Source organism: Sinocyclocheilus grahami, unplaced genomic scaffold, assembly GCF_001515645.1.
Source record: "Sinocyclocheilus grahami isolate Dianchi unplaced genomic scaffold, SAMN03320097.WGS_v1.1 scaffold30.1, whole genome shotgun sequence".
Classification (NCBI taxonomy): Eukaryota; Metazoa; Chordata; class Actinopteri; order Cypriniformes; family Cyprinidae; genus Sinocyclocheilus; species Sinocyclocheilus grahami.
In genome coordinates, this window is record NW_015505209.1 from 1872226 (window position 1) to 1898546 (window position 26321).

Genomic DNA, 26321 nt, shown 5'->3' on the forward strand with positions numbered 1-26321 from the left:
TTTATATTTTGAAGCATTTCTGTGCCCATTACAATATAAACAAAACATTGCTTGTTGTTACATCAAGTCAGAAATCTTGCAGAGGCTTAAAGATGCTACATATACCTCAAACATTAAAAACATGCTGCCCTCTTGTGGAATTCAAATACACGAGATGCAAATTAGCATCAATTGTGGTGCACAAACAATGTTTTGCATAATCAAATGACTCCAGACCATGTTTTCAAGAAACTTTCAAATACAAAAGCTCTTCAGTGATTTAATAAGCAGAGATGCCTATATCAGTCTTGCATATTTAATACAGATTGCTTGTTGCTCATTACAATTATTTAGTATAACATATGAATATGAAGCCTCTGAGATGTTTTTTTTTTCTCTCTCAGAAATCAAGTCTTGTCTTCCAGGAATATGCCACTACATGCGTTTAAAAATATCTCTTTCTTGGTATTATTAAAATACTGTATTTGAAACCGAAATTTCTTAAATTTTTCTGCTATTGTTTCTTTTTACAGAAGTACACTCAAATTGAAACCATTCAAGATCTCATTTCTCTATTTTTCACTGTACACTTTTCTACCCAATGTGAAAAAAAAACACCAGCAAAATCAGTTCTCTTCATAAGAAGCCACTGGTACTTATATTTTGTTATTTTTCAGTGAAAAACTTGAGTGGCAAAGATAAGGCTTTGTAGCATTTTAATTTATTGCACTCAAAAAAATCATTTAAAGAAGCATTCAAAAATATTAGGTCAACATTATATAACCTACAAGGAATTTTGTCCCGCAGAGGAACATATAATAGAAGGACAAGGCCTCCGCTGTAATGTCCAGCAGTCTCTTCACAAGTAGAGACAGATTTACTGAGAGACGAGAACTAAAGCAGCTGCCAGAATAGGTCAGCAAACACTTTTTTTGCTGTTTAAATGGTGGTAATCAGCAGTAGAAAGCCAAAACATAAATTTAGATGATACAGATACATCTCAACTTTGATTCAGGTCTCCTCTCTATGGAAGCCCGTTTTTGCCACAGAATAAAAAAAAATGTAAAAGGTAATTGCGACTTTTTATCTCACAATTGGGATTTTTTTCTTGCACTTCTGAGACAAACTCAAAATTGTGAGATTTAAACTCACAGAATTGTGAGATAAATTACCTATTTTAGTTTTTATTCGGTGGTGGGGGGGGAAAACTGAATTGCGAAATGTAAGCTCAGAATTCAGAGAAAAAAGTCCCAATTTTGAGATTTAAATTCAGAAGTTTGAGGAAAAAAGTCAGGATTAAGAGATATAAAATCAGAATTTTGAGCAAAAAAGTCAGAATTGTGAGATATAAACAGAACTGCAAGATGTAAACTCAGATTTGTGAGAAACAATCACAATTATCTTTTTTAATTTTTTCACTTGGTGGCGGAAACAAAAAACAACCGTGAGATATAAACTCAGAATTCAGAGGAAAACGTCAGAAGTGCAAGATATAAACTTATAATTGTTTTTGGAGAACGGTGAAATTCAAGAGCCCTGATAAAGTGACAACAAGGTTTGGTGGAAGTTTTAAAAAAAATATATATTTTTTTAAGGTCACTGTGGATTTTCTGAAGTTTCTGTTGCAATTCAGGAAATTCAACTGATCATGTTTCAGCAATAATTGGAAAAAAAAAAAAAACAAGCCAAAGAAAGTGGTTTAAAATGAAAGGCTTATCATGTGTGCTTATGTTACCTTATACCTCTCCTTTGAGTGTTTATTTAGTTAAGGAAGAAACAGGATAAAAGCCGTTTGTTGTATTCAGGTCCTCATGTTCTTCGCTTTCCTGTTTTCACAGATGATGCCTGAGATCAGAGTGCAACTGTTTGGTGCCAACCAAAACCGCAAGTTTATGGACTAATGGTTTGTTACTAAATGTGCTTTAGTGGTTGTTTGGAGAACGGTGAAATTCAAGAGCCCTGATAAAGTGACAACAAGGTTTGGTGGAAGTTAAAAAATTTTTTTTTTTTTTTTTAAGGTCACTGTGGATTTTCTGAAGTTTCTGTTGCAATTCAGGAAATTCAACTGATCATGTTTCAGCAATAATTGAAAAAAACCAAAAACAAGCCAAAGAAAGTGGTTTAAAATGAAAGGCTTATCATGTGTGCTTATGTTACCTTATCCCTCTCCTTTGGTAAACTCAGATTTGTGAGAAACAATCACAATTATCTTTTTTAATTTTTTCACTTGGTGGCGGAAACAAAAAACAACCGTGAGATATAAACTCAGAATTCAGAGGAAAACGTCAGAAGTGCAAGATATAAACTTATAATTGTTAGACATAAACTTGGAATTGCAAGAAAAAAGTAAGAATTGCGAGATGTTGCCTCACAGAATTATGAGATAAATTACCTTTTTTATTTTTTATTCGGTGGTGGGGGAAAAACTGAATTGCGAAATGTAAACTCAGAATTCAGAGAAAAAAGTCCCAATATAGAGATGTATAAACAGAATTCTATGGGAAAAAAAGCCAGAATTGAGATATAAATTCAGAATTGTGAGAAAAATTCAGAATTAAGAGATATTAACTCAGAATTCTAAGCAAAGAATTGTGAGATATAAACAAAATAAATGTTGTCAGAATTGTGAGCTATAAACAGAATTGTGAGAAACAATTTTTTATTTTTTCATTTGGTGGCAGAAACAAAAAACAGTCGTGAGATATAAACGTCAGAAGTGCAAGATATAAACTTATAATTGTGAGACATAAACTTGGATTTGCAAGAAAAAAAGTCAGAATTGCGAGATGTTGCCTCACAGAATTGTGAGATAATTAACCATTTTTTATTTGGTGGCGGGAAAAAGAAAACAGAATTGTGAGATGTAAACTCAAAATTCTGAGCACAATTCTGACTTTTCTTTCTTAGAATTGCAAGGGAAAAAAGTCTCAATCGTAAGATAAAAAGTTACAATTATCGTTGTTTTTTATTCCTTGGTGAAAATGGGCTTCAATACCTTTCTAAATACACATCGACCCTGTTCACAACCGATTATCACAAATCATGTTGGCTTAAAACTGATTGTAGCTATGGGCTTTAAAGACATAAAAACAATATTAATTGGACAAAAAACCCTGCCAGATTAGTCAGAACAGGACCCTGTCTTACCTAAAGAACCCTGCTTGTAGTTTTTAGGTACTTAAACATGGTTAGTGTGCAATATAGGCTTTTATGTTAGCGTTACACAACCCTCCTCTGTTCTCCCAAAGTGTCTGAACCTCCTTTGGTTGGGTATGTGAATTTCCCTCCATATTTACATCATCGCAAATAAAGTCGGGGAGCTTCTTTTATCATCATTTTATCTTCTTTTAGCCACGTCTTCCTTCATCTCTCATCTTCATCCCTTGGCCCACAAACAGTACTGTGTGTATGATGACTGAGGTAACGTCGCCTGCCGCTATCCCAGCAGCCCCAGCACATGCTCGCCGACACCCAGGAAATACACACCCTGAGCGATGCCAAAGAGCGGAGCGATGACCAAAGCTCGACACGTTGCTCCTTTAAGAAACGCAGATGGTCCTTCTCGTTTTAAAACGCGCCTGTGAAAAGATTGCCATATAAATATCATGATACATGAATATGGAAACTGTATAGTACCATATAAGAAGTCAATACATGCAAATATAAAGCTTACTGTACGCAGTCGATGATGCCTCTGTAGGAGTCCTCTCCTTCCCCCTTCTGTAAGGTCTGTAGACGGGTCTTTATAACTGAAAATTATAAATATTAATAGATACATTAATATTTTTTAAATATTTTTATGATTTTAAGATCTGGTTTCCCAAATGCAGGTTATAACAGAGCTGCACAGTAGTTAGTATGATTCATTTCCAAGAATAGTTTTTTTTTGCAAACAGGCAGCCCCAGAACATGCTCGCCGACACCCAGGAAATACACGCCCTGAGCGATGCCAAAGAGCGGAGCGATGACCAAAGCTCGACACGTTGCTCCTTTAAGAAACGCAGATGGTCCTTCTCGTTTTAAAACGCGCCTGTGAAAAGATTGCCATATAAATATCATGATACATGAATATGGAAACTGTATAGTACCATATAAGAAGTCAATACATGCAAATATAAAGCTTACTGTACGCAGTCGATGATGCCTCTGTAGGAGTCCTCTCCTTCCCCCTTCTGTAAGGTCTGTAGACGGGTCTTTATAACTGAAAATGATAAATATTAATAGATACATTAATATTTTTAAAATATTTTTATGATTTTAAGATCTGGTTTCCCAAATGCAGGTTATAACAGAGCTGCACAGTAGTTAGTATGATTCATTTCCAAGAATAGTTTTTTTCATTTCAAAGAAAAAAACCTATAAGAAGCAAAAACAATTTAGCAATTCTTTTGAAGGAATGGTTTATCCAATATGGGGGTCAATGGCTACCGTCAATTGAAAATAACTTATTTTGAGTTTATCAGAAGACTTTTTGACTAAATTATCCCTTTAAGTCATGATGTTATTGTCATTTGTCATTGTCATTGTCGTATTATTCTTAAATGCAGTGCTAATTGCTTGTTTATTCAATTATTTAATATAAAAAAGAAAAATATTCTCTGAAATATGATATTAAAGCCACATGTAGGATATCTCATTTAAGTTTGATTAATAAAGGTATTTATTATAATTTCATTTGTCCCAATTCAGCTTGTCGCAGCACGATTCACTTCATAACAAATGTAAAACGCTAAATAAAAGTCCAAATCTGAATAAGTCTACACTGAACAAGTCAATTTATCAAGTCAACAACTAATCAATTTATAAATACTCAATTTACACTTTTTAAATAATTAAAAAGTATTTGTTGACTCGAGAATACGCTATAAATAATTCAGATCCATGAACAAAATGGTCAGATCAGTTTTGTAAACCAGTTCAACTGATTCATATAAAAGTTCTGATTCCAAAAAAAACTGATTTGTTTAATAATCAACATTGCTACTGTATAGGTTCCCTTGGGGAATTCATGTGTTTATGGCTGATTCGTTTAAAATAAAATTTCTCATTTTGAAGCTGTTGGTTTTTTTAAATGTTAGTTAAACATTAATTAGATGTTTCTGCATAAGGACTTTAAGCACATAAACTTTAATTAGTGTCTGTGTCATGCTGTATGCTCCCCTTAAAAAAGTTACACAGGACTAATTAAGTGTTGAAAAACTGGGTGATAGGTTTCCTGTATTCTATTTATGAGCTGCTAAACAATGTAATGTTGCAGACAGTACTGCCAAATCTTCAAATAGAGACACTGAAGCGGCTGCCAGTGTTTCCACTGTCCAAATAATCCTTCTGTACCCTTCACTGATGTTTTAGGTGACAAAGAATTGTCTCTCAGACGATACAATAGATGTAGAGACGAGCTATAAACAGAACGCTTTCTGAATAGAACTTGAAAGCAGACTTTGCACGTTCTTCAAAGCAAATGAAATGCTTCAGTCAACACATCACAGCAGGATTCTTCCACAGCACATAGGCTTCACTAATTAATCACTCAGAAACAAAAGACTCATTCTGTGCCTTTATGAAATGCTGGGAGTAACCTAGTTAGGGAATAGTTTGGTAAAAATGTCAAACGTAAAAATTCATCACAAAAAGATCTTTTTAAGTGTTTCATTCGATTAAGTTTCAGCACTAGAAGTAATCAGTACTTTTTAAAGAAATGTTAAAAATATTTTGAGTACTTGCGTAAAAGACTATAGAAGAACAAAAATGAATGTATATGTGTACGTAACTGTTTGTGGATACATCTGTTTAGTTCTTTTTTTTTTCTCGCTAACATCGACAGATACAAAAATTTGTCATTGACAAATAGTATGGAATACTGACAAATTTAGTTGAATTTAGAAAAATTGAATTGAAAAATTGTTAATTGAAATAAGGCTGAAATAAAATAAATAATAATATTTCATATATAATACTTATAAAATAACAAATATTAGGTAAGAAACTTTATACTGAGTTGACGTATAAAACAATTAAATAAAAAATAAATAAAGCTAAAGATAAATATAAAATAAACTAATAAAAATGACAAAAGCACCTAAATTAATTTAACAAACTAAAATTAAATTGAAAACTGAAAATACAAAAATAAAATCAAACTCAATATATTCACAAATAGAATATTATATAAAATACATATATTGATAAATATACTAGTAAATAAATCATGTTAAATAATTATAATAAAATAAAATATATAAATATATATGCAGTAGGCAAGTTTGGATTTATAATACTATATATACGATATACTATATATTATATAATGACATATATTAACTCATTGGTTTGAAAAGAAGGAGCACAAATCATAATCAATTTAACTGACAATTTAAGCAACAAATCCATTTGATGACAATTATTAAGGAATATTAAATAAAAATATATATATATATATATATATATATATATATATATATTTATTAGTGTCTGTTAGCCATACAAAAACCATAACAACTGACTATGAACACCCAACAGTTTCTCAGCAGCGCAGTAGTAGTGTTGAAACAGGATTAGCCCTGATTTTTACAGGCTTGGACGGCTCTTACTAACTGAATGGGACATTTATCTGCGTACATTTCCAAAGGAGAGAGAGCAAACAGTGTTTCTCTACTCCTCTCTTGCCTGCATCTCACCGTCCAGGGGAGTGACAGCTACTGCCGCCACTGAGCCGGCCGTGCAGCCAGCCACGAAAGACTGCAGGAAGGGGGCCCGCTCCTGGGGGTTGCTATGGCGATCCTCAGTGCGGCCCACGGCGTTGAGGTTGGCGAACAGCGGGAAGTAGATCATGGAAAACGGGACGTCCCTGCATAGAGAACAGACACAGAGCCACAGAATGTAGACATAGCTGCAGGACGTTATTGATGAGTCGTGATTGATTGCGGTGTCTGATTAGTTTTAGTCTGTAAATGTAAAACTTGAAAGTGTGAGTGTAGAAATATAATTTAGGCTGTGTAGGCCACAGACTAGAGACAACAGATTGGGTTCTGATTAGAATTCCGTTAAGAAGAGAATTGCGCCTACGGTTAATTAGAAGCTATGAATAACAGATCAGAACTGACAGCTGGCAGGTTACATCAGTTCAGCTGGGATTACATCACAGACTGCGGGGGAGGGGTTGTTTGGATAGGTGAGTGGGTTTATTTGTGTGGGAGGTGTTAAAGGTGAAAGGTCATGTGACATATCCATCCTTTTGTAAAAAAAAAACAATGCGTGTTTGCTGAGAGAGCAATCACTTAAGTTAGTTAAGACAGCACATCACTGAAGGTTTGCAAAATGATCTAGATGTTGATCGGCTAACATAGCTTAGTTATTTGACTTAAAGGGATAGTTCACCTTCAGTTGGCCCCTATTGACTTGCATAGTGTTTTTTTTTCTATACTATGGAATTTCAGATGGGACCAGCAACTGAAGGTGAACAATCCCTTTAGGTCAAATAACTATGTTAGCTGTTAGCAGATTCTGTTATTATTTATAAGAGTGGCATGTGGTCCAAATCTTTATGAATTTCTTTCTTCTATGGAACATAAAAGGTGACATTTTTAAAGAATTTCTTGGCTTCAGTTACAATATAATGTAAGTGTATGATGATTGGGCTCTCAAAAGACACCAAAGAATTTCATAGAAATTGTCCATATGACTCATGCACTATATCCTAAGTCATACAATAGATTTGTTTGATGAGCAAACCAAAATTTTATTGTTATTCTATTAAAATTTTCAGTAGGCATGTCCGATTCATGAATTAAGGCCGATTCACACCAAGGACGATAATTCAAATGATAAAGTTCCATATCATAATTATAATGATTATGACACACAGGAAAGATGTCATTGGAGTCACTTCAGAGCTATTTTTTTCAACTTGTGAGTAATAAAAACATAGACAGCCAATCAGAACCACTCAATTTTAAAGAGCTCAAGCATTTAAAGTGACAGAAAACATACGACTACTGTATACTGATGTAGACACTAATCTAGATATCTTCATAGTTAATATTCTTGGTGTGAACGAACCACCATAAAATTAAAACGGACAGTTTTATTTTATTTCATTTTATTTTATTTTAATGCAATATTGCAGTGTTCATTATAAATGATTCATCCATGCACAACATTACTTATACAAATATATAGGGAAGAAAGATGATCGCAACTTTTATTTAATGCAGACTTTGATCTGTCTTATGAGTCTGATCTTTGCAATGAATTTGTTGATCTAGTTCACAAAACCAATTTGAACGATTTGTGTACAATCAGACTGATTCGAATCTTGAATTCTAACTGATTCAGTGAACCAGTCATAAAGGCTGACTGGAGGGAAAGATTTGAATGAATAACAATTTAAAGTAGAGTCTATTCATGACTAAATTATGATTTGTAATGCTTCGGAAGAAGCACATGAGTCCTGTGAATTACTTTTACAGTGCTTTTGGTTTCTTTTTTGAACTTGAAAGCTCCATTACCAATATGTTCAAAATTGATCCTTTTATGTTCCACAGTAGAAACAAAGTCATGCAGGTTTGGTGGAGTAAATGATGACAGGATTTTCATTTGTAAGTGAATTACTCCTTGAAAACATCAAAAACATTCCTTATAGTCCATATTAGTATTGGTTATATGACTGATTGTCTGTTACCTCATCAATGTAGCACCTGCTCCCTTATAAAGTCCCCTGAGGCCTCGGGTCTTGAGTAGCTCCAGGGTGATACGGGTCGCTGAGGGTTGAGGAGGGGCATTGGTGCCCGGCTGTGCTGACCGAGAGGCAACCAGCGAGGGGGTCGGACCAGTGGCAGAGGCAGAGGCAGCGACAGTCCGCTGAGCAGCTTGTGAAGACAAAAGTGGAGAAGTTACAACTCATATCTTCAATATCATCTTTATATTTTATCTTGTAGTGTAATGAAACTGGAACTGCTGTTCGGTGGACACCATTCTACTCAAACAGCTTATTTCTGGCTAACCTTTGTACTTAGTAAGGCATCCTAAGATAGAGACCTACATACCTTGGATGACACTCACGGGAGCATAATAAACACACTTACCCAACCTTCCAGCATCCTGCAGTTGTATTTTTAGCATTTCCATGGGGGTGGTGACTACCACCTGACAGGTTCCGGCTCCACAGCCCGCAAGGATTTCCCCCCACAGAGCTAATTTTCTGTGGGTGACAGATACAATGACAGATGGGACAGATGAGAGCATGATCATTATTGCATTTACCAAAAAAAGAATTGCTTAGATTAGTCAGCTGGTGACCTAAATGCCTCTGTGGAATAGCTTATAGATAATGTTTTCTAAGGTCTTTGTTAAGAAACATAGTAAAACAGTTGCCTGCACTGTTTTGCTAAAACCGCTATTGAATCCACACTCTACTGATCCAGTTCTTTTCAGCAGATGAGAAACATCCAGCACAACACAACCAGTGCAGCCCGACACTCAAAATATTTACTCTAATTAGCCAATTTATTTTAGTGAATCAGAAACATACAGCGCAACCAGTGAGGTTCGATTTCTAAACAATGACTCGAATGAGCCAATTCATTTTAGTGAATCAGTAACATACAGCACAACCAGAGCAGTCCGATTCCTGAACATATGACTCTAATGAGCTGATTCATTTTAGGGAATTAGAAAAATACAGCACAACCAGAGCAGTCAGATTCCTGAACATGACTCTAGTGTGCAGATTTTTTTTTGGTGAATCAAAAACATACAGAGCAACCAGAGCGGTCCGATTCCTAAACATGACTCAAATGAACTGATTGGTTTTAGTGAATTAAAACATACAGCACAACCAGAGTGGTCAGATTCTTGAACATATGACTCTAGTGTGCCGATTCTTTTTAGTGTATCAAAAACATACAGTGCAACCAGAGCAGTCCGATTCCTAAACAATGACTCTAATGAGCCGATTCATTTTAGTGAATCAATAATATACAGCACAACCAGAGCAGTCCGATTCCTGAACATATGACTCTAGTGTGCAAAATCTTTTTAGTGAATCAAAAACATACAATGCAACCAGAGCAGTTTGATTTCTAAACAATGACTCTAATGAGCTGATTCATTTTAGTGAATGAAAAACATACAGTGCAACCAGAGCCATTGTGTTCTACAGTAAAATGAAAGTCATACAGGTTTATAACAACATGAAAGTAAGTAAATGATGAAAGAACGCTCATTTTTAGGTGTATTATTCCTTTGATTCCAATGTGACCGTTCTTTTAAGTGAATCAGAAACATACAGCGCAACAAGTGCAGTCCAATTCATGAATGAATTAGCCAATACTTTTAGTAGATCAAACACATACTGCTTTCAACTAATTGTGAGATTTAATTTAGTATAGCTTTTTTAGACAAATATCATATGTGGGAGTGTTGCAGAAACCTGTTTGAAACAGTCATTATTTTTTAAAATTCCGCTAGTGCTGCAGAATTTTTTTCTTTATATTTTAAACTGTAATGAGATGCTTGCTTTTATAAATGGTTAAAAAGTGGTGGTTACCCATCTTTGGAGAGCTTCTGTCTGAAGACATCATTGGCAGCCAGTTTAATGGCTTTCTCTGGAGTGACCAGTGTAAGATTCACAGCTGCACCTGAGGAAAAACACAGTAAAGTGAAATTATGAGAACATAAACATTTAAGCAAAATATCCCAGAACATGTAAACAATTAAAACTATTCATATTTGAAATAAAACTGTCCTCAATAACAGCAGGAACGCGCAACATGGTGGTAAATTCAATTTTGATTTGAAGTTTGAGTCAGTACAAGTCAGCACTAGACAAGAAAAGAAAGTTCATACCTCGGTACATGCCAAAGTAGCCCTCCATTTTGATTGTCTTTGCTAAACAGTCCAGCCTTCATAATAAGACAGAAATGTTCGATGTGATTAATTAAATACTCCAATCTGGTTGTGAAATATCCTAATTGAAATATAATGAAATCACAATTCATTATAAAATATCCTTAACAAATGCATTATAATGTTGTATTCTATTCCTTATTAATGTAATTTAACAACCAGAAAAAATCTCTTGAACACCGAAACGTTCTCTATGTCTGTGTATAATGAACAGCCAAATTAGACATTCACAAAGAATTCTTAGAGGAGTGAGTAATGTGCAGAAAGAAAGAGCTTAAAACATAGCAGCCTGTCTCTTGCCCACAAACCACTTGGGTATTTTGCTTGTTACATAAGTGTACAAAGAAGAAAAGAGCTCCTTACGCACCATCACTACAAAGAGTACTTCTCTTCATCTCAATGGTATTATCACACATGCATAAAGATATCTTAGAGCAAGCTACTTAAAAAGGGATGAAAAAACATTTGGGAGCGTGAACAGATCAAAGATGCAAAAGCATCAAGACTCAAGTTGTTTTGCATCTTCTGAGTCATTCAGTAAAATCCAGACAAAGTCCTCCACCCAGAGTAAATCACTAATACATTAGTTCACGATTCACTTTATTTTAGTGAAACCATAAGCAGTTGTTTTTTAAGATTCAGAAATGTTTTTAAAAACTGCACATAAACAAGTACACACAGGGCCATAAGAACTTTTAATGCAATGCAAATATTTCATGGATGTTAAAGGATCTTAATGCAACCACAGATTCTAATTAAGAACCTTTATTTTTAAAGTGTACCTTCAAATCAAGAGACCCCAAAACAAAGTGGGGGATAGTTATTGGATCTCATAAAGATGTTGAACTCACATTCCACTATAAACATGAGCACCCTGCTGGTTTTGGAGGCGGGTCTTGGCGAGGTCAATGGGGAACACGCAGGTCACGCCTACCAGTCCAGCCACGCCTCCATTAATCAGCTTAGCAGGGAGGCTGTGAACACCAGGAAACAAACACGCACATGCAGGACAAAAACCACACACAAAAACATGTCGATATAATGGCTTAGATGGATCTCAAATGGTATATCCGACATCAGAGGAAGTGGAAAATTTACCTCACTTTCTTCTCGGCCATTTTGGCCACACTTTAACTGATTTCCTCCAATTCTTCTCTCTCTGCTGCAAAAGTGTCAGCACAAACCATCCACGACCCACCCGGCCAGCCTTCTGGCACGGTGTGCCAACCTTCACACCCTTCCTTTTAGGATGAACAGCCACTCTTTGGGAAAAATAAATCACCTTGGAACTTGCTGTTAACCAAGAAACAAGAGAAATACAATTCAGGATAGCTGTGACTTTTTAGAATAACACGCAATATTTCTGCAATAAAAATAGACTTTCCATTGCTTGCACAATCACTGATTGTACCCTCTGAATAGTGCTTTTCTATGGTGCACAAACAGAGAACATCCTCCTTCCTAAAGTCTCTCTAATCTTGCTGCTAATGAGGTTGTGACCTCTTGAATTAAGAAGAGAGCTAACAGGTGAGGGGCTTATCAACAAGATTTCCTGTTCTTCAACACAGTATTAACGTTTGTAAAAAGATGCAAATATAGACATCTTATAGAAAATCTTATGTCAGCATATCAGTGTTTATTTAGTTTTCTAGAGTAGATGAATGTAAAGTATTGTAAACTTTATTTGAGTAGTTGACACATTTTTTTATTCATAATTTTTCTGGTGAAAATTTACAAAAAGTATAAGGAAATCTCTATATCTTCCTGTAATTTTTAAAAAATATTTAAAGTAACGCTTTATAAAAAGCTTATAGTAGTTAATGTTGGTTACGGCATTGACTAACATTAACTAACAATACAGTGGTTACAGTATTCATTATTTTTATTTAATTTATTATTATTTATATCTCAGTTAACATTAGATAATAAAAATACAACTGTTCAGAGTTAGTTAATGTTATCTTGGTTCCATTAAATTATATTAACATATACAACTTTTGATTTTAATAATGTACTGTTACTATTAACATTGACTAAAATGTAATGTTAATAGTTTTTGATTGATCAATTTTGATTGTAAGTTCATATTAAATAATATTATTAGTAAATGGAACCTTATTGTAAAGTGTTACAATATTTAATCATTTAAATATTCTCATAATTAATAAGGTGACATAAACTGCAAACATAACAATTACAGGAATGAATTTGAAGTTTAAAGTAGTTTTGAATGGATGTCAAACCACTGAAGCCACTTGAAATTTTGTCAGCTACTCACTACTACAGGATTTCCTTACACTTTTTCATTGTGTCACTCTTTTTCTTGCTTTCTCTTTTCCCTTGCTTGTCCTAAAGTCCCGCTCTCATAACCTTACTCTCGTGCATGTTTCCATTAACTCTCACCTCATTTGGGGTACCATTCTCTCTTTTCCTCAGGCATACTCACATCCTCCCTTTTCTCTGTCCCTCTCTCTTCCTCTCGCTCTGTCTTTTCTGGAGCCCAGTGGCATTCTGAGCATGCCTTTCTCTTCAGCATTGCTTTCTTTCAACCCTGCATCTATTCATACCCCTCCACTGCCAAAACACAGACAAGTGAGATCTGGCCCCCCTCCCCATCCGCTCGCTCACTAAAACTTTCCACAACTACCCCAAACAGATCCCCCCTCACGCAAGCCTGCATATTTGACCAATTCACAAGTTTGAGAGAATGATTATCATGTTCTTACCTCTGTCAGTGCATTGACCGGTTGGATCAAGCCGTCCAGTTCCCCCTCTGCACGCTGCCAATGTGTGCAGCAGCTGTAGTCAGGCACGAGAGATCCGACAGAGCCAGCCGCCACTCAGGGGCCGTTGCACAAACACAAGCATTGTCCCTCCGTTCTTAAGTCCCTCCCTCTTGTGGCGACTCCCAGTGACATAGACAGGGAATTAACAGCTTTCCACTAATGAAACTTGACACACATTCACACACAAACACAAGCATGCACATTGCATTACACAACTTCATCTCAAATAACAAAAAAGTACCACATTAATATTAAATATTAAAAAATTCATTTTAAAAGTACGCTTTTTTAAGGAATTATAAGTTTAATTAATATATATATTAATATATTTCATCCATATCTGCTACAGTACATCCACTGGACAGTTGTGGCTACCAAACGATTATTAATGATCATAATAAAACAAATTATGATTTATCTTGCTGTAATAAAACAAAATGCCATAATTCACATAAAAAATATTATAGTACTGGGTATGTGATTTTTAAAAATCTTTTTCCGTCTTTTTAATTTTTTTAAATAAAATGAAGAATCATTATTATTCACCACAACAAATACTAATCTGTGCATATGCTACTGTTTGGGAACAACATTTTTCAATTATTCATATGAAGTTTTTGTAAACTGAAAAATAGAAAGTATATCTTATGATATATTAACAAATGATTTAACAAAAATTATAAACAATAAAAATTTAGACTAAGTGTTATTTAGACCTTTAAGATAGAATAAGTGGTAGATAGAATGACAGACAGACAGACAGACGGACGGACGGACGGATGGATGGATGGATAGATAGATAGATAGAATGACAGACAGACAGACAGACAGACAGACAGATAGATAGATAGATAGATAGATAGATAGATAGATAGATAGATAGATAGATAGATAGATAGATAGATAGATATAGATATAGATAGATAGATAGATAGATAGAGAGAGAGAATGACAGACAGACAGACAGACAGACAGACAGACAGACAGACAGATAGATAGATAGATAGATAGATAGATAGATAGATAGATAGATAGATAGATAGATAGATAGATAGATAGGCACACCGACAGTGTGCGTTACGTGTCATCAGAGGGCGCTGGATCCTTATATTGAACACCAATTTGTTATTAAAATCATTACAATTAGTCAAAAGGTACTACTAGTCTTAAAAACTCGTGTCATTCTGATGTTTAAAAAATAATAATTCGATCTCAGGTCTTATGTCACTTTATGTTTATAATCACTATGCCAACAGCACTATTTAAAAACAACTTTAGCGCAATAAATTACAGTGTCAATCAACTCTTGTAGGTAACAAACAACAGCCACAATAGAGCTACTAAACAACGACTTCATTGCATTGTCTTATTTTAATGCTACTACAATTAAACGTTAAATCAAACAAATAATTTATGACAGAAAAAACACGAATTAAACGCAAAATGTCAGTGTAATGTATTATCATCCTATCTGTCGTTCACATCTAGATCAATCGCGAGGATTGTCCAATAATTACAACAGAGAGCAACTTCCCTTTCAACGAAATTCAAATGTGTGCATTCCCTTTAAATGAACATACCACTTCAAGAGAAGGTGAGACACCTGACCGCTAACCTGACTAACTGAGATATTTTGTCTGTCACAGAGACTCGATCAAGTCAGCTAGTTATTAAGAGTCGCTAATATTGTAAACAACAGATATCACAAAGGTTTAGTTTGATTTGTTTTTATATGTTATTTGTTTTGGTACGCGTAAACCCCTATCCCCGTGACAGATGGTAGCGCCCAGCCCATCTGTTCTCCTCCTGTGAAATGCGGATTGAAACAGATTGTACGACTCTACGGGTCGCAATGGCTACTGCACCGCAAGGACAACAAGTTTTACTGTTCAGTTAAACAAGTCCTATGTGAGGAACACGCCGGACGGAATCGTCTAAGCCACACTTTTTAATGTGAGACACTCGTTGGATAACAGAAAAATGTCCCAGGGATGTATAACTTCTGTGGAGGAGATCCAGTCTTGCTGGGAAGTCCCCGCCATAGCGCACTTCTGCTCTCTCTTCAGGACGGCGTTCAATTTACCAGACTTTGAAATCGAGGTAAATTATACCTGTACGCACTTACGCCTCCGTTTCCTTTCCGCAAGGTTCATTAAAACGAAACTAAACAAAACAAACTCAACTTGGCCTTATTTGCCAGCCACAAGACATTATGTTTGTTACTTTAAACATTCACACTGTTAGTGAGTTAACGTTAATAATGGTACGCCAACGCAATTCTCTGATAGTGATATTGATAAAGTCAGTTATTTAGCGTTGGTTTATATAATAACAGAACTAAACCGTCCAGCCAGACGTCTAACGTTACCCAAAACACTGGACGTGCTGACTCTTGTGTTTGTGATTTCGTTTTTACTTCAAAATACGATTTTATTAAAGACAAAACTTGTTCTGTGCGTGGTTAGTGTTTGGTTTTGTCTTTGTTTATAAACTGCGTGACTGAGTTGGGTTATATATTGTAGGCTAGACTTTGTTTCGCCTTGAAGTTCAACAAATTGTTAATATAAACGGGCTGTTCGTATTTTAGCGTTAAGTTTAAAGAGTTTAAATTGATTAAAGTCGTCTGTTAATTCTCGTAAGATCTGTTTTCATTCTTTCATTTTGAGATTCACGCCGCAAGTGGCGTCGAATAAGATTGACTCAAACTTTCTAGTGACTTGATTAACTGGATGACCTGGGCTTGTTTTGTTGTGCTTTGTTGTTTAAGCTTGGTCCTTTGTTATAAACTCAAGCCAATTTAATGATTATTGGGGTACAAGTTTACTGTTGGGTCACAGGCTGCCTTCGAATTGGTCATTGTTCCATACTGTCTGTCTGTTTTGTTTGTGTTTTTGATTGAGTCACTTTACAATGATGCTGTAAAATTAGTCTCAAGTTGACCTACCGATGTGAATGTAAGCCAGAAACCTTTAAATAGAGTCGTTTTTACATTGACACCTCATTTTTAACATCTCCCCCCTTAACTTACATTTGGAAACAACAGTGAATTTGTCACAGGCGTCAGTAAACTTGGTCCATCTCGACCCCCACATGTGCGAAACGTGCTGGTCACTGGCTTTGTTATTGCAGGAGGGATTTGAGGTGCTGATCACCGCGTGCTACTTCCAGAAAAAGTTAACTGGCGTGATCAATTGGGAATTTCACACTAGAGATCAACCAATACTGCCCTGTTTATGGGAGATTATTTTATGATAGATTATTATAAGTGTCTGATATGCAGAAATTACTTTTAATTGTTTTTTTTTGACTCGGTAACTAAATAAACAAAAAAATTAATTATAACATAAATTATTACTATTAAATAATAATAATTATTGAATTGTTATACAGCTGCTGCTGTTGTTAATTGTAGATTTATTTATTTTATGCAGAATTTTGTAATAACGTTTCTTGCTTAAGAATAAATTGCTGTAATTTAAAAAAATTTAAATAAGTTGCTTTGCTTGTAGGTGCTATATTTCATAGATGAATGATGCCATTGATCAGTAGATTATGAACAAACTAATTAAGTTGAAGAGTGAATATTTGTTTAAAAAGAAGACATCAAGCCAATTATCAGTTTCTAATCGGTATGTTGGATGATTATGGCATGACCATGTTTTGGGTCATGTTTGATTTTTATTTTTTTGCAGCATCCATCTTCCTGCATATGTTTACTATGTGCACAGTTTGGTAATCTTATTTAATGCAGTGATCGCAGATTACAGGCAGCGTGTGTCAAAGGATTTACATTCAGAGGCTGGGAGTCTGTGTCATGCGCAAGTCATTGACCGTTTCGCAATTCATCCTTGCATCCTAATTGCGTTCAGTGTAGGTGTCCAAGGTCATTCAGCACAAAAGCTCTCAGTCTCACTTCAGTATCCTGGTAACTTCGCAGCCGTGCGTGAATGGGACTGTGAATAATCCAATCGGTTGCTTTAATCTTGTGATTGAGACGTTTTTCAAGTCATCCCTCACATTGCGCCAGTCTTCTATTGTAATCTCAATTGTCCCAATGCTTATTAGTGTTAGAGTGGCTATTAAACACGGTAAGGATTCTGTTGTCTTTGCATTACCGCAGAAGGTTGAACTATCCCCATGACAGACATTTGGCATTGTAAATCCTTGAGCTCAGGTGCAAAAATGTTGAATTGAACATTTTAATTTTCTTGCATCCACTTTGCATCTTTGGATTTCTGTCAAACTTTATCTCATTTGCGTGAGCCAGTCAACACAAGTTGATGGGAATGTAATCAAATCAGATTTCCCAGCTACTCGCTCAAAGATGATTTGGTGATGCATCGGCTTAGCTGACATTTTCATGTACCTCACCTGTTTGTTTTCAGCCCTTGTTGATCTTATCTGGGGCCATGTCTAAAAAAAGCAGGTGGATAGTTCGGTAAATAGAACGCAAATCCAGTTGTAAGAGGATACAATGTCTTTTACGTAGGAAAAAGCCTACCCTATATGGTGGCTGTATGACTGGCTGTTTGTCTTAAATTAACAGATTTACTTTGCACGTTGATTTTCTCATTCACCTGATTTGTCATGTAGCCCTTAACAATCTCACCTGTTGAATATTTGTTCGTCAGTTGAATCAAACAAACTCTGACTTCTGAACATTTTATAATAATTATTAACAGGGAAAAGCATCTTGTTTTATCAAATAATCTTGCATTATTTTGCCATAATAAGGCTGAAAACTATTGAAAGATTGTATTTGCTGATGAGTGTCACAAGCTTTGTGTGTCGAACACAGTGGATATTACAAAGGCAATGATCCAGTGTGAAGTTTAAGGTGTTGGCCAGCTCCTTTTCTTCTCAGGATCCGTTCTGGGGGCCGACAATGGAGATTCTTCTTTGCAAGCTGACAAAACAGCTCCTTGCACATTGTTCATTGGTTACACTTCACAGTCGCGCTCCATATCTCTGCCCTAGATGAGAGAAGGGCTCGGCAGGAAGAGGCCTTATTCGCTTGGGCTCTCTCCGTGCTCTTTGTCTGTGTGAAGCATGCTTGATTTCCTGGCAGTGTGGCTGTGAAATGAGCCCTGAAATCCCACCGCTTCCAAGAGCTGAGAGAGGCCGGCATCCTTCAGGATGTCCCCCCTCACCCCTCATACACAAACACAGCCAGAGGACTGAGCCAGCCGACTCCACACAGAGGATGAGAGTTGGTGTTTTGTTGCTTGTCTGTTTTCATATGTCTTCATTATCAATTTGATGGTGTCTAGAGAGTGGGTGGATAATTTATCTGTGAGCATTTGTTCCAAGCATTTGCTTCAGCAAAAGATGGGATCGGGACTTAATTTAGTTTCTGAATTGATTATATTTGGTGGGCTCAGTCAGAAGCGTGGGGAGCTGGAGAAAAACAAGCTCATTGAGCTGATTACTAAAAGTTCTCATTTTAGGGAACCAACCATCAGAAGCACTCTTTAATTGTGTAAGAATTGACTGTGGTTGCGATCATTCGATCCTTTTAGTAGATTTGCAGCCATTTCCATTTCTCCTAAACCAGTTTGTTGACTTGTTCAGTTTTGCACTACAGTTCAAAAGTTTGGGATTAGTAAGAATTTTTTTTTGTTTTAGAAAAATGTCTCATGCATTTTGGCTGCATTTATTTGATCAGAAATACAGTTAAAAAAAAGTTAAGTATTATTACGATTTAAAGTTCCTTTGATGCAAAGCTGAAATTTCAGCATCATTACTCCAGTCTTCAGTGTCACATGATCCTTCAGAAATCATTCTAACATGCTGATTTCCTGCTCAAGAAACTTTATTGTCATCATCAATGTTGAAAACTGTTGTGCTGCTTAGTATTTTTGTAGAAACCGTTATACATTTTTTTTAAAGATAAACAACAGCATTTATTTGAAATAGAAATCTTTTGTAATGTTATCTCGTCATCATTTTAATGTTTCTTTGATGAATAAAAGTATTAATTTCTTCAAACAAAACAGAATCTTACATCAAACAGTAAATGAAGTAGTCGCAACTATAAGTAGTCATATTTTAAAGGGGTCATCGGATGCCCATTTTCCACAAGTTGATATGATTTTTTAGGGTCTTAATGAAAAGTCTATAACATACTTTGGTTAAAATTTCTCAATGGTAGTGTAAAACAACACCCGTTTTACCATGTCAAATTAAAAACAGCTCTTTTCAGTGCATACTACACATAGCCGTAGTTCACTGACAAGTTACGCAAAAAAAATCACAGATGATTTTATTGCGCGATTTTGAAATCGTTCGCCATTATGAAAGCTGTTTGCATAGCTTCTCAGTGAACTACGGCTTTGTGAAGTAAATGCTGCTCCATCTGAAAGCATGTGAAAATACCACATGTAATAACATATTTTTTACTCCAAACTCACTTCATAACGTGAGTCGAGTGTTTGAAATAAATCCTTCTGTGAGATGATGTGGCTTCTTACACAAAATAAGGCACGCAACATATTTCATAGTATTCTAAGCAGTGATAAAGGCATTGCATTATAAATATACTTTATTTTAATGAAAATTATAATAAGAAGAACTCAGATAAACCGTATATTGCTGTAGTCATGTGTTTATTAGTCACGTTGAATCAATGAAAGCAGTTGAATATTCTGTTTATTCAGCTGCAGCGATTTCCTGGGTTTTTTCTGCAATGCATATTTGGAGTTTCAGCGTGAGAGCGCCCTCTGGGCTTTGGATGGAGATTTACTGCTGATCACAGAACCGTGCTTCACTGAAAGATACGCATGACAATCGCAGCTTCTGTCGAATCGCGATCTCGATTCCATTTCGATTTATCGTGCAGCCCTAATACTCACTTCTGTAGGTGAAGCTGGATAACGAATGATTCGCGTGAACATAGATGCATTTAGGTAGATCGGGGGCGCATTCCCTTCAAAAACAAATGTAATCCACTGCATCTTCAGCGGCTCAGATGTCGGGAGTAAATGACGACTGCTATGTTCATTATTACATCCAACAACAAAACACTTCAGTCGCTTAGGAGTCATTCTTGTCTTCATCTGCTCCGGCATCGAAACAATGACGGACTGATGACAGCTCACTTGGGGCGGGTCTAATGTAAGACACCAGTCCAATCTGTGCTGAAACGCTAGTGTCAATCAACTATCGGGAGGGCCTGGATCTGTGTGACATCACACAGACAAGAAGCTGAGAATGGCTTGATTTGAGAAAGGGGTAATGTTTTTGTTAGATAAAAAAAAAAAAAACACTGGGGGGATTTTTATCATTATAGGTTGGTTGTGCCAACACACATTTATGTTCAGACAACATGTAAAAGTGCAATTCGCATCCGATGAGCCCTTTAAGGAAATAGTCAAGAATCAAAGTCAATTTGTGTAAAAAAAAAAAGGCTCAATTATGAGACAAAGGCCCCGTCCACACAGAGACGCGTTTAGCTGTATATGCATAAATGTTGTATCGTATAGGCGTTTCGTCCACACGGATCCATCGTTTTGGGAGAGTGAAACCGATATTTTTTGAAACCGGGTCCCAGAGTGGATAAATCTGAAAACGCCGCCCTAGTGTTTTCGTGTGGACAGCGAATCCGTATCTTCTAAAACGATGATGTCATCAGCCCACGTCTCGCCCCTAGTAAGACACCACTACATCATGTAACAGCAACAAAAACATGAACAAACACCGAACGATTGTCTTACATAAATTTATTGTTCCATGTTCGTTTGTATATCGCGCGCAAGGTTTTTAGTGTATCTCTGTGGCAGAATTACAGCGCCACATACTGGTCACATACTGGTCTAGCATGTGTACTACATCGTTTTGTGTCGGTTTTGTGGTTTCGTATGGACGCAGATATTTCTTGAGATGAGGGGAAAAAAAAGATTGGATGGGGAAAGCTCTGGCTTCGTGGGGTCGTAGCCAAAGTCACACTGTTTAATTATAAAGTCACATAATAGGCCCTTTCGCACCGCTTTAGTTCCAGAACTAAACGTACGGTACTAAAGTACTGGGACGATTTTGCGCGAACTATTTCCCAGTACCATTTAAAGGGTTGCATTCGCACCGACAGTGTGTACTAAGAAGTGACGTAAGCCGGTCGACAGCGACGTCATTTGTGCACGGGGTTCAACAACAGAAACAAAAAAAGAACAACATTAACAATAGGAGGATGGAGGACACTGTGATCGGAGCTGTGTTTTTGTTGTGTCTCGCGGGTTTCACAATAATGGACATGGAAAGTCGACGTATATGTAAAGCGATTGAAAGAACGGAAAGGAGGACTAAGAATCTCCAAAGACAACTGGCAGTGCTACATTTGCTACAAGTGCCTGCACTTCAGCGTCCGTCCATCTATCGCTGTTCTCCATACTTGCGAAATAAGTTGACATGCTTACAGTATGTTTACACAGCGTTTTAAATCATGGCGGGTGAGGGCGTTTTCATACGTGTTTGGCCAATCAATGTCTACTTGCGTCACGATTAGTACTAGTTGTGCTGGTTAGACCCTGCTCCGGAGTAGGAGCTAATTTGGTTCTCGAAAAAGGCAGTCCGGTACTAAAATCGTTCCCAGTTCCGGCGGTGCGAACACGCCGAAAAGTGGGTAGTTCCACAATTAGTTCTGGTACTATGAAAAGGTTCCTGTGGTGTGAAAGGCCCTTACATATAAAGTTGAAAGTTCTTGTAATTGCAACTTTATATCTCACAATGTTGACTTTAGGCCTAAATCTCACAAAGTCACAGTTTTTTTTTAAATATGGAGTTGGTAATGGTAATCCATGTCTATAATTCATTATATATACTTTGTTGTTGTTGAAGATTTGTAAAGATTACATTTTTACAGGGTTTAATGCAGTCACCTTTGTAATTGACTCTTCATTTGATCCTCTTGTGGCTGGGCTCCTTTTACACAGGTTTGCTAGTTGCTTCTCTGTCTTTTCTAATTAGAATCTGTGACTGAGTGAGTATATAATACATACTAATTAATGCTAGTCTCTGTCAGAGATCACACAGGCCATTGTGCAAGAGCTCATTAAGACTTTGTCAAGCTCTGACGTAGCACGTCCACATGTTCGCTGACAGCTGTTTGTCTCATCCATGATCTTTTACATGGTAGAATTTTCTCAGTGTCTTCCCAGTGGATTATCACGGACTCCCTCCCTTTCATCTTCCTCATCTCACCTTCAGCTCCGGGTACAAGTGCCCCCTTATGCTCTTTCCTCCACCCAACGTGGGGTTGTGTGTTCTGCCAATGTTGAATAGAGCTTCATTCACGTTCCTCCTCGCACACTGCTGCTCCATCATTGGCCCTGGCATGAGCATGACTAAATCACAGATGGTGGCTTTCTTTGCCTCTCCCCCCGGAGAGCCGAGATGGTCGTAACTGGGTGCTGGTGTTCGTCTGGGGCACCTTTTCTTTAGGGCCTCGCGCTGCTTGATTGTAAAGGGAGATTTAATCTCAATGGGGCCTGGCGGAGCGGGAGCCGACAACGGCTCTTGTTTTGAAAAGCAGATGGATTAAGATGAGGAAAATGGATTTGTGTCAGGAGGATCTGTAGTGCTCTCTCGTTTTGCTCCAACACCGGGTGCCGATTGAGAAGTTGTGGCTGTGAGCGCGTATGCGCATGCATGTGTGAAGCCTGTATTGAATTAGCAGCTTTGTTGTGTGAGGGGCTCATCCTCAGTAGAGATCCTGTGGTTTAAATAACTGATGGGTCATCAGGCCTTATTTCAGACCCCAGATGCTGTTGCTTGAAAAGGACCGCTCTCACCCACCTTCATTCTGGATATTTTAAACAATCTACTGCAGTCAACCAGATGAGAAGACAAGAATGCATTCTTTACAGTATCACTGTTAATTAGTTTGCCAAGACACGTTCTTGTCCCGCACTGTTTGCAATGTGAATGATATCTGTAAGTCTTCAGACTTGAGATTTTTGCCATTATGTGATCAGTTGTTCAAAAGTTTTGAAGTCAAAGAATAAAAAAAGGAATACTTTTATTCAGTTAGGACACATTAAATGTTATCAAAAGTGTCAGTAAAACATTTATAATGTTGAGATTTCCTTTACAAATAAATGGTGTTCATTTATACTTTGTATACATCAAAGAATCCTTCGAAAAATATGAAGCAGCACAACTGTTTTCATCATTGGTAATTAGAAATGTTTCTTGAGCAGCACATCAGTATATTAGAATGATTTCTGAAGGATCATGTGATGCTGTAAATTCAGCCTGGCCATCAGGAACAAATTACATTTTAAAGTTAATTAAAATAGGTTATTTACAGTGGTGGCTCGTGGGTTTTAAAATAGAGGAGGCACACTAATTTTATTGGTCTGGGATCCCTGCCGATTATTATTATTATAATTTGCTTAACCACTTTAAAATGGCTTTTTGGTTGCTTTTACTCAGAAAACGTAAAGAAAACGACATGCATACATACAGCAAGATAATATAATTTCACTTACCTGGCCTATTACTTGAAACAAACATCCATCCCTTCTTAAAGGGGTCATATGATGCTATTTTAAATATCATTATTTTGTGTATTTGGTGTAATGGAAAATGTTGACATGCTTTAATTTAAAAAATAACACATTATTTTTCAAATACTGTACATTATTGTAGGTCCTCTATGCCCCGCCTCTCTCTAACACGTTGTTTTCAACAAAACCCCCTCCTTTGACAAGCGCAGTCTGCTCTGATTGGCCAGCTGACCCATTGTGATTGGCCGAACACCACAAGCACGCGCCGGAAATGTAATGTCCCTTACCATAATCGCGAGTTTCAGCTTTCAAAGTAAATATCAAGACCGTTAATAATGGCCTTAAACCACTCATAACACCTTGGCAACTGTATAACAACCACCTAGCATCATGGCGTCAAGTTTTGCATTAATTTTGCATTCGTCATGTGTTAACTAATGACCCCGTGCAACAGTGAATCCATCATATGTGCACAACACTTCTGACTTAACCACCATATCCATCCACATTGTGATCACCAACTCCCCTCCCCCACCTCTGATTGACAGGTGAGGGCAGAAGTAAATGTATCAGATGGTTCCACATGGGGTACGGGTGGAGCTGGGTGGAGGGGTTTGTACTCTGTGGTGTTTGTTTCAAGCAGCTCCATTGTTGAAGCACCCCATGGCTCCCAGTGTCTGTCTCCAGTTTGAGGCTGCCGTTGCTTGTTTGTGTTTCGTCTGGGATGAAATCGAAGCCCCCGTTGTGATCCTAGTTTGTCGGGTTGTGCGTTAACCCGCTTAGATTGTGACTGTCAGGTGTTCGTCAGAGCGACGTGCTGTTTTTTTGCTCGTGGCAGCATGATGCAAGAACCTGCTAGGAGCTCGTAAGAGCACGATGGGAAATCTGATGTTTAGTGTGTCATCGGGGATTGCAGCTCTCTCCCCGCAGACAGTTGAGTAGGTGGGGGCGGCAGCGATGGGGGCTCCAGTGGGAATGTCACCCTGCAGGATGGAGTTGGATGGTGGGGGAGGCTGCGCGCATGAGACATGAGGGACGCTCAGCCTACAGCAGTGGTGGCAGAGAGAGAGTGTGTATGTGTGAAGCATGTGTGTGTTTTGGAGGGGTGTGCTGGGGGGTGTTGGTGTGCTTTGAGAGGCGAGTTTGTAACAATGGCCCGGCTAGACCCACTCATCTGCTCTTGGGAACAGTTGTTTGGAGAGAAGCTATGGTTGTCTTGTCTGTTATGCTTATGGTAATATTTCCTGGTTGTGCTCCCATCACGACACACTCTGTTCACTGATGTTAAAAATAGTCAATGTCAGTTTGCTCTGACCTCTTTTTCAGACCAACTCAACCTGAACTCTGAAATTGGACTTTCTTCTTGGTGTTTCTATACCATAAACAATCAACCCTGTTGTATTTTGAGTATTAGCCTACTACTACTACTACTACATGCTTTGCTTACAACTAGTTGCTAGTAAATGTAACAATTCATACCTACTTTGCATACATTTGGGTTGACACTTTGGGTCCAAAAGTCAGACTTGAGTAACACCTAAATTCAGACTCCACTTCAGACAAATTCAGACTCATAAGCAACTTAAATTATGTTTAGGCCCATTAGGATAAATATTATATATATCAGTATTACATATATCTGTATATGGCGGAACTGTTTAGATAAGCAAGTCTCTTCTAGAGTCTGTTATGAAAAAAAGAAATTTTAATGAATGGTATTTAAAGGGGATTTCATCGGATGCCCATTTTCCACAAGTTGATATGATTCTTTATGGTCTTAAAGGGGTCATATGATGCGATTTCAATTTTTCCTTTCTCTTTGGAGTGTTACAAGCTCTTGGTGCATAAAGAAGATCTGTAAAGTTGCAAAGACTAAAGTCTCAAAACCAAAAAGATATTCTTTATAAAAGTTAAGAGTTAACCACGCCTACCTAAAACGGCGCGTTCTAACACGCCCCCACATACCTGTACGTCACGATCTGGGAAGGTTTGCATAACGCCGCCCAAATGCTCACGCAAAGAAAGAAGGCGTAACTTTTATGCTCGCTGTAGTATTGTTGACGCTGCAGCCATGTCCTGAAGACGCTGTGTGCTTCGTTGTGAAAGCGAAACTACTTTGTTTGGTTTTCCAAAAGAGGACGATATCCGCTTC

General features: G+C 37.1%; 2 protein-coding genes across 3 annotated transcripts in view; one reads left to right on the forward strand and one right to left on the reverse strand.

The window, feature by feature from the left end:
• Positions 1–2642: 2642 nt before the first annotated feature.
• On the reverse strand, positions 2643–13767 carry LOC107572595 (mitochondrial glutamate carrier 1-like). The gene is made up of 10 exons (XM_016259021.1): positions 13611–13767; positions 11983–12177; positions 11736–11858; positions 10825–10880; positions 10526–10616; positions 9063–9178; positions 8660–8846; positions 6657–6826; positions 4105–4180; positions 2643–3557 (listed from the first exon to the last, which is right to left on the reverse strand). Exons 2-10 carry the CDS (start codon positions 12000–12002, stop codon positions 3416–3418), a joined length of 981 nt encoding a protein of 326 aa, XP_016114507.1. The 5' UTR covers positions 12003–12177; positions 13611–13767; the 3' UTR covers positions 2643–3415.
• A 1743-nt stretch (positions 13768–15510) lies between these two features.
• The window catches only part of LOC107572560 (cat eye syndrome critical region protein 2-like), a 44007-nt gene continuing 33196 nt past the window's right edge, over positions 15511–26321 (forward strand). For both annotated transcript variants that reach the window (XM_016258986.1, XM_016258994.1), the window contains exon 1: positions 15511–15770. In XM_016258986.1, the coding sequence (XP_016114472.1) occupies positions 15651–15770 (120 nt within the window). In that variant the 5' untranslated portion in view covers positions 15511–15650. The remainder of the gene's footprint in view (positions 15771–26321) is intronic.